The 13,978-nt window shown below is 39.6% G+C and overlaps 1 protein-coding gene across 1 annotated transcript in view; it reads right to left on the bottom strand.

Moving 5' to 3' along the window:
* Nucleotides 1–13,978, bottom strand: part of PCNX1 (pecanex 1) — a 120,299-nt gene that overhangs the window by 47,885 nt on the left and 58,436 nt on the right. Inside the window, exon 7 of the mRNA XM_058162083.1 lies at nt 12,833–13,011. Coding sequence (XP_058018066.1) covers nt 12,833–13,011 — 179 coding nt within the window. The remainder of the gene's footprint in view (nt 1–12,832; nt 13,012–13,978) is intronic.

The following is a 13,978-nucleotide window of genomic DNA, read 5'->3' as shown; positions in this document are numbered from 1 at the left end:
ACATGCATGGCTATCATGTTCTTCCTGTTCAAGAAATGTAAAATCCACAAAAAGTGTAATAGATCGTAAGCAAAAAAATTAAAAGATGTAAGACTAAACAAAAGAAAAGAAATATAAAGTAGAATAAAATTACTCCACAAATGTACGATTGCCTATATTTCTCCATTCCTTTCTAGCCTTGGAAATCATATTCATCTTCAACTGCATCCTTACATAGATTCATATATTGCTTTCAATTCTTTAAACTTCTCATCACTTTCTTTCTCAGAATTTCATCAATTCTATCCAACCATGCTTATTTTGGAGTTTCCTTCCCCTCAACCAATCCATTCTTCCTTCATATATTTACTTTGAATTCATTTAGCCTATATAAGGAAATCAGTTCAACTTATTTCTTTCATGCTGATCATGGCATGTTAAAATTTATAATCCAACATAGGCCTTCATTTCATTCCATATATTCCTAAACTCCAAATCCATAATACCAAGCCATCCTTATTTATTACACTTTTAATCCTTTTTCTCATTTTTTATGGAAACACAATGTATATATATATATATATATTTCTTTAATTTGTTGGTTCACACTTTTTAATAAAGTAGGTATCTCTCTTATATTCCAAGTTGCATATGGCCTGCTGAAATCTTCAATCTGTCATAAATTTGTTTAGTAAGAAAAAAGTGTAGATGTGGTTACCAGCTTTAATTGCAAACATACCATGAGCAGCATCTTCTGTTAATAGTAAGGGCAGGATTTTTTTTGCCATAAGTGCTGCTAAAGTTCAATTTTACCCTAATAAAGTTGACGCTATTACAATATATGCAAGATAGTTTCTAAATTAGAAATTGCAAGCTAATACGCTATTGCAAGCATTCCACCAGCTAGAAAGTACATGCAGTCTTATCAACATAATTCAGAACGTTATAACAACTGTATTAAGTGAATAAACAAATAGAAAAATAATAATTTATATAACTGACTTTACATCAGCTTTCCAGCTAGTTCCTGGTTTAGCCCATACCAATTACACAGGATTACCATTTGTAGATACAAATCCTTTTTGCCTTATTGCTTACATTGACAAAAAATCAAATTGAGATTACCAGACAGAAGAGCTGCAAAATTCTATGAAAGATTTTTAAAAATAAAATCAAACTCTGGCCCTCAATGTTTTATTGTCTGTCTGTCTGTCTATCCTATCTATCTTCCATATATCTAAGTCTCCCATCTCCCTCAAAGAGGGGCTCTGATTTTTTGGTCTAGCAAGCCAATAATTCATTCATATTGATAAGGATGGCAAATATATTGGCTTTGTTTTGAGAAGAGTACCAGCTGAGCAATTACAATACAATACTTACTCAAAACTTCCCCATTTAAGGGCAATTTATACAACACAATTTCACAGTATTAATTCACTTATCCCTCTCTAGATTCCAAACGTGGCAATACTGTGCCTTTAAGTTATGGCAAAGCTATATTAAATTTCAAAACTTGTAGCAATAGATCATCATCCAATTTGGGAATGTAACACAGATAATCCTAAACTTAGAATCCCTCCCACTCCAAAGCTCCATATGATCTCCCACTAATGGTTTTATTTAGATATAAGTAGCATGAAGAAATGGTATTCTGCGGAACACTATGGGTGAATGACTTATCCACTGAATATTGTCATCTAGCACCATTAAAAAAAATAATCTAAATTTAATTTTACTCCCCAAAGCAGAGAGAAAAAATAGAAATATGTGTTGCTGCTACATTTTGGATATCTAAATACTTGAAAACTTCTGATAACTGGCTGACAGTGTCAGGCCTGGAAACCATATTATATTTTAGGTTTCCAGACGCTGCCACATTTTTCCTCTGAGGGGAAGGAGGGGGGCTGAGGGGTATGGTAACATTCTTCAGACGGTCAAGGTCGGATGGGGTTCACATCTGCAGGAAGAGTGGCAAGAAGATATTCGAATGGACTGGGAGAACGTGGGACCATGTGACCATCAAAGGGGTCAGGGGGGTGGGACTCTTGGGGTTTGTATAACTGGGGAAAAGAATCCGGAACTTCAGGTTTTGGAATTGCACTCATCGTGTGCCAGTCTCCTCATGCTAGTAAAGGACTTTGAGAAAAAGAAAAGATGCCTCCGAGTCTCTTTTACGCAGAAGAGGTATTTCTGGAACCCTGACATTATTCCAAAACCTCACTAACTTTCTTTTGCTAACGGTACCCTCTTCTCCTCTCAGAGGGGGCCCGTTAGAGGGGTGCTGGGCCCCAGTCTCCGCAACCTCCACAGCGGTGCAAAGACCCAGTGAAGATGGAAGAGCAGCAAGTTGAAAGCTTAGAAGGAGCGCGAAACAGGACTCTGAGTCATGGGTAAGCTGCCAGTCGAGAGAAAACATTTCCCCAGGACGGAATGGAGAGCCCCCTCCCTCTTCTCAACCTCACTGGAGGACAGTAAAAACTGGGGGATCGGAAGAGTCACTGGATTGGGACCTGAGAGACCCCCTGAAATCCCAGTCCCTATTAGACCTCCCTGAAACTTTTGAGCGGCTGGAGGTGAGACCTCGAGAGCCTTTAGCTCAGCCTAGATTCACTTTCCTCCCACCAGAGAGAGAGACTACTGAAGCTCAAGCCGTTCCGATGAACGCAAGAGAACCCCTCCTCCTTCAAACAGCAGGAACTTCAAGTAAAGCCAAAAGCCTGGGGGGGATCACAACTCCCCCCTTCAATTGATCTTTCCCGCCAGCAGAGGCCTACGCTGCCTCCAGCAGCGTCTATCCCGCCTGGGTGGGCGTTCCATCCGGGACAAGGGTGGATTCAGTATCAATGGCAACCAGCTAGTTCAGCCCCTCCCTTTCCAGTGGGCCTCACGCCGACGGTTGTTTCATCTGCTGCAGCGTCTCAAAGACTTTCTTCTCAGCAGCCAAGAAGAATGCCACCCCCCTCTGCAGCCCAACAGCCAGCTGCAACAGCAGCAGCCCCACCCCTGCAAATCCCTCTGCAACCGCAAGCAGGCCAACTAAACCCCCCCCCAACCCCTCCCCCTTTCAAACCAACCTTTGATGGGAATCCACACCACCTGGCTTACTTTCTCAGCAGAATTGAGGCTTACGTTGAACAATATAGACATCAATACCCATCAGAAAGAAGCCTAATCAACACCATCTCAGATGGAATGAATGTGGGCTAGCTTCAGAGTGGATAGCACAGCTATACAATGCACAAGCACCAGAACTGAATAATGTTCACGAATTTATGACACTGCTTCGCAACCGGTTTCAAGATGATGACCTAATTGCAGAATGTGAAACCACCTTAAAACAATGAAACAGGGCAACAAGCCACTCAAACAATTTGTATGGGATTTCAGAAGAGTGGCTGGCAATCTTAGACATTGGCCAGAAGTCATTCTTCTTCATTACTTTAAAGAAGCAATTGATCAAAACATCAGAAAAGCCTGCTCCACCAGAGGAATCCCAGAACAACTGAATGCCTGGTACAACGTGTCCATTGCTCTGGACAGAGAATTCAACCCCCTCCAAAGCCGATCACCAACTACACCTCCTCAAAGACCACCTACAAGATCCTCCCCCTCCAGACCAACCACACCCTCCACCTTTACCCCTCAACAATAATCAAATGCTACCGTTGTGGAAAACTGGGTCACCGGGCATCAGTTTGCCTAGCCCCAACACCCCTCCCACAGTATCAACCACCAACTGCTACCCGACCACGCAACCCCCCTCGAAAGAATCCTAATACCAGTCGCTTCGCGAGGCAAGCCACAGACCTCCTCACTGACCTTCCATCGTCCAAGTCGCCTGCCGACGACTCAACCCAACCAGAAAACGACCCAATGGTGAGTGCACCTATTCCTCCTTTTGCCATCAAAGTAAACTTAATAATTCCAGGAGGAGGGGCCAAAAAACTTTTAGACGCTATTGTGGACACAGGATGCACCAGATGCCTAATTTCAACCTCCACAGTCGCCCAACTCCGTATAAAAACATTTCCCTTGAACCACCCAATTAAATTCCACCAAGTAGATGGAACCTTGATTGGTGGCGTTCCAGCAACCCGAGTCACACAACTACTTCGCTTAGAAATTGGTGCCCATCATGAACTTATAAGATTCATAGTAATTCCTAAAATGTCAGAATCCATCATCCTGGGTTTAGCTTGGTTGGACAAATGGGAACCCACAATTAAATGGGAGGATGGATTCAGGAAAATTATATGGACCTTCGGACCCTTAGACCAAATCCCACCCCCCCCAACAACAAAAAAAACCCTTACCCAAAACGACCACCAGATGGAACCAACAACCACCATATCCAAGCCATCTCCTAAAGAACCCAGCATCCCTAAAGCATACATGGATTTATCAGATGTTTTTAGCGAGGATGAATGTAACATCTTACCACCCCACCGGCAAACTGATTGCGCAATTGAATTGCACCCAGGGGCAAAATTGCCAAAACCCAAAATGTACTCAATGACACCAGCAGAAATGTCTGAACTAAGGAAATACATTGACACTAACCTAGCCAGAGGGTTCATTGAACCAGCAAAATCACCTGTAGCTGCGCCTGTGCTATTTAAACAAAAAAAAGATGGTTCACTCAGATTATGTATTGACTTCAAAAATATCAATGCGATTTGCATACAAAACACTTACCCGTTACCACTTATGCACGACCTGTTGAACCACCTATCAAAAGGAAAAATTTTCACCAGATTGGATTTAAGGGAAGCCTATTACCGTGTCCGTATCAAGGCAGGTGATGAATGGAAGACGGCTTTCAATTGCCCCTTGGGTAGTTTCCAATACCGTGTCATGCCCTTTGGTCTCCAAGGGGCCCCAGCTGTCTTTATGCAACTAATTAATGAAACCCTGCACCCCCATCTCTACAATGGGGTTCTTGTCTACTTAGATGATATTCTTATCTACTCAGACAATATGCAACAACACATCAAATTGGTCAGACAAGTTCTTAAAAAGCTCCTAGCCGCTAAGCTATATGTCAAACTTTCCAAATGCGAATTCCATAAGGAATCCTCGACTACCTAGGTTACGGATATCAAACAAAGGTATCGAAATGGACCCGGGCAAAGTGAAAGCAGTGTTGGATTGGCAACCGCCACGCACACGTAAGCAACTTCAAAGTTTCTTGGGTTTCGCAAATTTTTACCGCAAATTCATTCCTTCTTTCGCAGAAGTAGCTCTACCATTAACGGAATTACTAAAAACTGGCCCATCACCCACCAAACCCAAACCTAACCAACCCCTACCTTGGACAATGGACTGCCAACGCCTTTGAACACCTGAAACGCCTCTTCTCAATGGAACCGATTCTTCAACACCCGGATCCAAATAAACCTTTTGTGGTCCAAGCTGATGCAAGTGATGTAGCAATAGCCGCTGTCTTATTACAACGGAATACCGAAAACAACCTTATGCCCTGCGCGTACATATCTAAAAAACTGACCGACGCTGAACGCAGATGGGCAGTTTGGGAAAAAGAAGCCTTTGCAGTACGTTGGGCACTCCTCTCCTGGAGACACTTCCTTGAAGGGGCAAAGGAACCTTTCGAGGTATGGACGGACCACAAAAACCTCGAATACTTGAAAAACCCCCGAAAGCTTTCTCCCAAACAAGTTCGATGGGCTCAGTTTTTCAAGCGCTTCCATTTCACCCTCAAATACATCCCAGGCGACCAAAACCTACTGGCTGACGCCCTATCTAGAAAACCACAATTTGACAGCAAACGCGAAGAAGTGATACATGCAATGATCCCCGATAGCGAACCGGTCAACCAAGCACTTACTCGACCGCGATCACACCGCAGTACTAACATCCCACCAAATAAACTGCTAGCGGACTTAAAATCAGCACTCACTGATGATGCTTGGTTTAAAGAAAACTTCCAAGACCTCACCTTAAGGGATGGGATACCCTGGAAGGGGACCAAAATTTATGTACCCGTCGCTATGCGGTTGCCAATACTACAGAGAAGCCACGACTCTCGCCTAGGAGGCCACTTTGGATTTTTAAAAACTCTCCACTTGGCTAGAAGACAATTCTGGTGGCCAAAAATGAAATCAGATGTCGAAGACTATGTCAGGAGCTGTGCTACCTGTGCCACCATGAAGTCCAGACCAGGGAAACCCCCTGGACTCCTGCAACCCGTAGCCGAACCAACCAGACCCTGGGAAGAGATTGCCATGGATTTTATTGTTGAACTCCCACCTAGTGGAGGAAATACAGTGATATGGACCGTAGTGGACTTGTTCTCTAAACAGGCCCACTTCACTGCGTGCAGCGGATTACCATCGGCTAGAAAATTAGCAAAGCTCTTCCTCAAACACATCTACAGACTGCATGGAGTCCCTAAAAGGATAATATCCGACAGGGGTGTTCAATTCACAGCCAAGTTCTGGAAAGAGTTCCTACGGTCCATTGGGTCGTCTCAAGGACTTAGTTCTGGATTCCATCCGGAGACTAATGGAGCGGCTGAAAAATTAAATTTGATGGTGGAACAATACATACGGTGTTACGTAAATTACCAACAAGAAAACTGGTCCGACTTGTTACCATTTGCAGAGGTTGCATATAATAATGCCGTACACAGCAGCACGGGGTTAACCCCTTTTCAAATAACCACCGGCATGGACTTCGTTCCAATGCCTGAACTCCCCGTGCAACCCCCCACTTCGGTTTCCCTAACGGACTGGATGAATTCGTTGAAGAAAGGTTGGGAAAACACAAAAAAGGCCTTAGCTATCACAGCTCGGAATTACAAAGCCCAAGCTGACAAACACCGTTCCCTTCAACCCCCTTTTCGCATTGGAGATAAAGTCTTTTTGTCTACTAAGTATCTAAGATTAAGGATACCCAGCAGGAAACTCGGTCCAAAATTTTTGGGTCCTTTCCCCATTGTAAAAATTATTAATCCCGTTACCGTCCAACTCAAGCTCCCTCGAATATTGGGAAAAATACACCCGGTATTCCATACCAGCTTATTAAAACCTGCTAAACAGTCTGGTCTGAGACCTCAACCCGCTGCTCCCCCACCACCCTTGATAATCCAAGGTGAAACCCACTATGAAATCAAGAAAATCCTTGACTCTAGACTATATAGAGGTCAATTACAATATTTAGTCCACTGGAAGGGATATCCATTATCTGAATCTACTTGGGTCAAAAGTTGGAAAGTACATGCGAACACTTTGATTAAACAATTTCACGATGCTTTCCCTGACAAACCTAAGAAACCTCTTGGGGAGGGGAGGGGGGGGTAGAAGGGAAGTGTGGACCACTGACACTCTTCTTTATCGACTCTTTGTTTTCTTTCCTAGGATATAGCTTCTTTTCCAAGAGGGGACGCCTGTCAGGCCTGGAAACCATATTATATTTTAGGTTTCCAGACGCTGCCACATTTTTCCTCTGAGGGGAAGGAGGGGGGCTGAGGGGTATGGTAACATTCTTCAGACGGTCAAGGTCGGATGGGGTTCACATCTGCAGGAAGAGTGGCAAGAAGATATTCGAATGGACTGGGAGAACGTGGGACCATGTGACCATCAAAGGGGTCAGGGGGGTGGGACTCTTGGGGTTTGTATAACTGGGGAAAAGAATCCGGAACTTCAGGTTTTGGAATTGCACTCATCGTGTGCCAGTCTCCTCATGCTAGTAAAGGACTTTGAGAAAAAGAAAAGATGCCTCCGAGTCTCTTTTACGCAGAAGAGGTATTTCTGGAACCCTGACAGACAGTATACCTGATGACTTCTTAGCACTTTCCTAAATACAGTGAGATAAGTCACACCTATAGTCACAATAAAAATAATATAAATGTACATGAATGAATTTAACAATGGAAACCAAATTTCCTTCAATAGTGTGTAGATTTTATTTCATTTTTATTTCATTTATTTATTTCTTTAAAGTATGTATATAATCATATGACAAATTAAATATATCCCATGTAAACAAAATCTTTTTAAAATATATTTGGACAAAACAACTGTTTGTATTCATCCAAACAATATATAAAGACAAGGATGGTATTATTTAACATTGACTTTTCAATCATTTATTCAACAACAAAAAATAACAGATATACCATTTCCTTCAGTGTAAAAGATAAGCACATCCTTTGCTCTTGCTTAACAACCAGAACTAAGTTACGATGGATCCCCAAATTGTTACTTTTGACCCATCCTTTCAGTTGTGATTGCTGCACACAAAAATGATTTTTGGCAAAAAAACACCATCATCCATTGGGAGAATGGATTCACTTAACCGCCATATAATTCACTTAACCACCATATGATTTGCTTAACAACTGCAGTCAATTGGAGTAGAAATGGTTGTAAAATCAGGTCACATGGTGATCTGCTTAATAATTGCAAAGTCTTTCAATCCAAGACAATGCGGTTTATCTGTAGTTGATATTGCCTCCTGTTCTGACCTAGGTTTCCTGAGAAAGCACAAATCACACTCTTAGTCCCAAAAAAACCTCTTTTATTGAGACAGCTGTGAATTATGGTCATTCCCAGTCCGTAAAGATTCACAAACAGTCTACAGATGTCCACTTGAGTTGACAGAGTTTTTCAGGGTAATGTTGATAAGCACCCACCTTTATCTTCCTTGAAACCCTGCCAGAGATCTAATTTGTCAATTAGTTTTGCAAGGCCAAATGAAGCACAGAGTCAAACAGACTTCTCAAGAGCTTGAATTGACTATATAAACGAATTGCTTCCTGCAAAGACTCATGTCAGTTTGCTCCTCTTTTATGTCTAATAGGAGGGGTCAATCATCTCCAAGCCTTACACCCAAGTCGCCCTTTCTTTTTTTAATTGTTCTTGCCTTCTGGCAGCTCTGTGCATGCGCACACTGAGAACAGATTCACACTGTTCTTCTGCCTTGCTGATGTCAGATTAAGGAAGCTCCGGAGGCAGCACATAACTACCAGATGGCCCTGACCCCCTCTCTGCCTCCGACGAAGAGCCCTCGTTCGAGCCTTCCCCAGGCTCCAGGACGGGCCCACATTCCTCCCCAACCTCTTCACTGTCTGAATTTGCTGCCAGCTCTGCTGGCGGGCCACAACACCTCCTTTGGCAGAAACAACCTCAAATTGATATTTCTTATAACTGCCTCATAGTGTCTGACATCCACTGCAATTTATTCCCACTCTTCTACCAAGATTTTTTTCACCTGTGTGATGTTTGAAGGGTTTCAGCCCATTTCAAATTATCCTACAACGTCTTGATGGGATTTGCAATAGATACAGACTTTGACTTGGTCATTCCAGGTTCCTCCATTTCTTTCTTTTTCCTCCAAGCCATTCTTTGACAGATTTATTGCAATGTTTAGAGCCATTAGTCACTGGGTCACTGTTTCAGATATATTTCCTTACCTAAACAGAGAAACAGAATGACCAGGGACAAGCATGAAAGCAGTCAGATTGGGAGCAACTTTTGTTTTCCTGCCAGCTTCCCCATTGATTTTCCATGTAGAAAGTTGGTAGAGAATATTGGAAATGACTAACATGCAACTATGACTGACTACTGTAGTACAGCAGTGGGGCAGAACTGAAGCAGCCACAACTTGGCTAAATATTAATCACACTGGAGTAATGGATCATAGATATTGATGCATTCTTTAAGTCCATTATTTACTCCATCTGAAGTATGTTGATTCAAAAATAGTTGCCCAATAATGCACTGTTTCTCCCAAAAGAAGGTCACAAGCAATCAGACACAAAGGTTTTAGGGGCATATACACTTATCTAACAGAAAAATGTTTATCAAGTCTGCTGAACATAGTAAAGCTTCAATTCTAACCATATTTTGACCTTCCTCAGCATAAATGATTTAATGATTGCAACAGCAAAGCTCCTTGGATTAAAGTTGAGGTAACAAATGATGACAAAATAATCTCATACGTAATGCGACTATGATTCAAAGAGAAATATGTTAGCATCTTTTTTTTAAAAAGCAACCGCTTGTATTACCAAAGCCAACATTTAATCACTTCTAAGTTGACCATTTTTCACCAGGCTATATGCTTTCCTGTAGTGCCAGTGTCAAATATGGTAGCAGTGAGGCTAATTGTGCACTCCGGTGCCACAGATGTCTATCTTCTCACTTGATTTGATTTAAGCTTCCAGCATGTAAACAATAACACTCCAAGGACATTAATGGGCCACAATTACAACTCTGAAATAAAGAACAATCTCTGAGGGAAAAAATTCTAATCAGAGTTAGCAAGCCTGTATAACTCTTGAAACAGAACTATATGACAAGAAAATAGGAACTCCCTACTTCTGAATTATAGCAGTCATCCGCCCACTCATTCATTCCAAAACATAAATGTAAAAGTAATATTCAGAGATTATTGTAACTCCAAATTTCTCTCATTCTGTAGTTGCCATTAAATGCTGCAGGTACCAGTAAAGCAGCCACATTCTAATAGACAGAGCCATAGCATTAGAATAAGAGCTCCATCAAAACATACATGATCCTAAAGTTATTCCAGTAAAAAATGGCACTTCAAATCTTTGCAATAGCTTTCCTGATCTTTTCTTCCTTATACAAATTATTTTTAAAAATAGCACATACATGATATTAAAAATGCATCAAGTTCTCAAATTTATCAGCATCCCTGTTGTCTAAGTTAAATGTGGACTACAGAAAAATAAGGACACGAAAATCCATATTTTGGGGGAAAGATGATGCTAATAGAGGACATTCTCCATGTTGTCCTTTGGAGAAGATAAATTCAGCATAACTTCTGTTTGCTTATTGTTGAATAAACTATTTATATGGAAGTTCCAGCTATTCATGCAACATAAGAAATTTCAAATATTTTGTGGTTTTTTTAGCAATCTGTTCTGGCAACAAGAATTAAAACTAAAATGAACAATAATAAAATGGTGGTCAGACTAACTGGAAAAAAAGTATTAAAAATATTAAAAAAATAATTATTGGTCTAAAAGCTTGTAACTGATTTCATCCACTAGATATGCAAATACACTGGGAAAGGGTCTCCTGATTATACAGAATTACTATGAAACAAATGTGAATTCATTTAAATCCTTGTCAATGATTTGGAAATTCAAAGGACATTTTGCAGCACATATCCAAAATTAGTATTTGTCCACAAGCTATGTAATAGAAGCAGCAAAAGGAGGAGAGGGAGGGGCATAGTTTCCTAATTTAAAGATCTAATTTTCAACTACGGAGTAATTTCACAGCAGGATCCTTTTGTTTATTTCCCAGGATTGTATTTTTAGGAAGAATATAAAAATATTCATTTCATTTTATGACTGCCTTTTGCAGGAAAAAGTGTTTTGCATAATCAGTGAGAGACTACTATTGTTACCAATTTCTAAAAAAAAAAACCCTCATTCCCAATTTTTTGATTCCCAGAAAAAGTACCATCAGTTAACATAAAATTAATTATATTTCTTAAGACTTAATTTTGGGAAAATACAAGTAGAATTGCAGCTTTACCAAAATAGCATTTACTGTATAATTTACTTAATACTTTATAAACATTTGTTTTTTTGCAATCTGCAAGTTGTCATATTAAGTATGCCCTTTTTCAAAGTCATCAAAAAGAAATTTTTATCAAGTTACATTATTCCAGTCAATCATGAGACGGCAGTATTGAATTCTCGTACTTTGCAAAAAGATAGAATAGAAAAGGATTGCAAAATGAGACATCAGCAACACCTAAATAAACTGTGATCAATCTGGTGATACATAAAAACCTCTTTTCAAAAATCAAACTTGGGATGTTGTAGCAAGGGGAGTCCAGCTATCATATGTATCACATACCCCAACCCAGAACAGAACATTCCTATTTTAGATGGGTATTTTCTTCTACCAAGCAGGCAATGGAATGGAAGGAATGCACCTAGAGCAGTGAGGAAAGAAGGACAGCCATCTGGCCAGTTAGATCAGACAAATCAATCCTAGTGACTGAAGGCAAAACAGTCATTCCAGTCAGACTGCCTTTACATCCACTACTGAAAGTATCAGTGCTTAAATTTAGCACTGCTTTCATATATGTATGTGTACAGAGGAGCCACAATTATTTCCCACCTGATTAAAATATTAATAGGATTTTACATTGTGGATGATAATTCAACAATCATCAGAGGTCACATGAAAGATGTGATGCTCTGATACAAATTTAAATCGTCCAACATGAAACAGATTGTGGAAGTCATTTCTATGATAAATTGTAATTATGATTTAATTAAAAATAGGCTTGCTGAATTATTAAAGTACAAGTAGTATCATGCCTTCTCTAGGTTTATAGTTTCCATATCCAAACATAAGTTCCAGTACAGTATTCAGAAATGTTGATCAATACAAAAAATAATAATAATCACAAGTGTCATTATTGTAAAGAGGGCCATAAACAATTTACAATGGCAACATTTAACACAAAAGTGTATTATAATAAAGTTTGAAATACTATTATTATGCATTCTGCATAGTAATGCTGAAAAGCGATTTATTAGCGTTCCATGCATGATTAAAATCTTTAAAATAAATGCAAAAAGTTGAGACCTGGTATTTTGATGGATTTTAATATAACTTAATTCAGTATCTTCAGTCAGTGATTAAAAAAGAACAAACCCTAGATAATAATTTAACATAGAAAGTCTTGCAAAAGGGAGACCAGAAGCAATTTGCTATAAGAAACACACCTCAAGAGTCTGAAATTAAGCCAAGACTAAGCAAGTTCAGGTAGAATGCATTATAAGCCATAAATCTATGGAATAAACACTTTGATTGCACTAAGTTATGTAATGCCTGCATACCAAGTTCATTGTGCAAACTGCTGCTGCCGACAGCAGATGCATTGTCATGTGTTGCTTCTAACTGGACACTCCCATTTCTCACCAGCAAGGAGGTGCTAGCGCTGAGCACTGCTGCCTGGGAATGGGGGCGTGACTGGACTTTGGCTGTGGACTGCTGCCCTTGCTGAACATCTTGAAGGCTACGAAAGAACATGGATGGTGGAAACATTACAGGGAAAAATACAAAAACAGCAGCTAGAAACCAAGTTAACACTGTATTTTGTATTAAGGTTAAAAGAGAACTGCAATACATTGAACTAGCCAAACTTTGATGAGCAACACTGTTACAACATATCAAGGAAGTCAAACAAACAAAAGTTAAAATTAGCTGGATAACCATTCCAAGCAGTTTCTACACTAACTTGGAATTATTACTTCAAAATATTTTCTGTTTCACATAGTTCTCTTCTTCTAAGCGGTATTGGAAAGTGCAATTATATTGTGATGTCAATGTCTAATGTAATATCATGGTATTTTTTTAAAATGTAAGCTTTGCTTTTTTTTTTTTTTGCTAACAAACAGCAAATGTTACTCTTTCATACAAGTTTAAAGTAAACTTTGAAAAGACTGTAAGGAGTAAACGCAGTTGCTTTGCTCAGCTCAATTTAAAAATAACATACATCTGTTGCATTAAAAATCACTTTGTTTTATTTATCTTATTTTATTACCTATTTATATAGAAGAAAATAAATTATTAGTACATGTCCAATTTCCCTTTTTTTCTTACATTCCCCTCAAATGTGTTCTGTTTATAGAGGTCTGTCCAGGATAAATTCAGAGGTGTACATCGTTGGTGAAGATAAAAACAAGAAAAATTCTTGTTGTACAAATGAATAAATATGTACTACATAAAGCCCAGAGTTTTTCCCAATGCTGAAAAAGTGTGATATAGAAAAATTAGATGGACTGTAAATAAACCCATTCTGCATGCAAATATGATACCTTATGCTACCAATAGTTCTAGTCTAATTTCAATTGAGACTTACAATCATAGTTATATAGCCTTGTTTTATTGCATAAAACAATAACAATCTACCTTACAAGTAGGCATCACACTAAATAAGATTACGTACAGTCTTTCAAGTCATGATTATGACTGCAATATTA

This window comes from Ahaetulla prasina, chromosome 1 (genome assembly GCF_028640845.1).
Source record: "Ahaetulla prasina isolate Xishuangbanna chromosome 1, ASM2864084v1, whole genome shotgun sequence".
Lineage (NCBI taxonomy): Eukaryota > Metazoa > Chordata > Lepidosauria > Squamata > Colubridae > Ahaetulla > Ahaetulla prasina.
The sequence above is the reverse complement of the archived record's forward strand: the minus strand, read 5'-3'. Positions and strand labels throughout refer to the sequence as shown.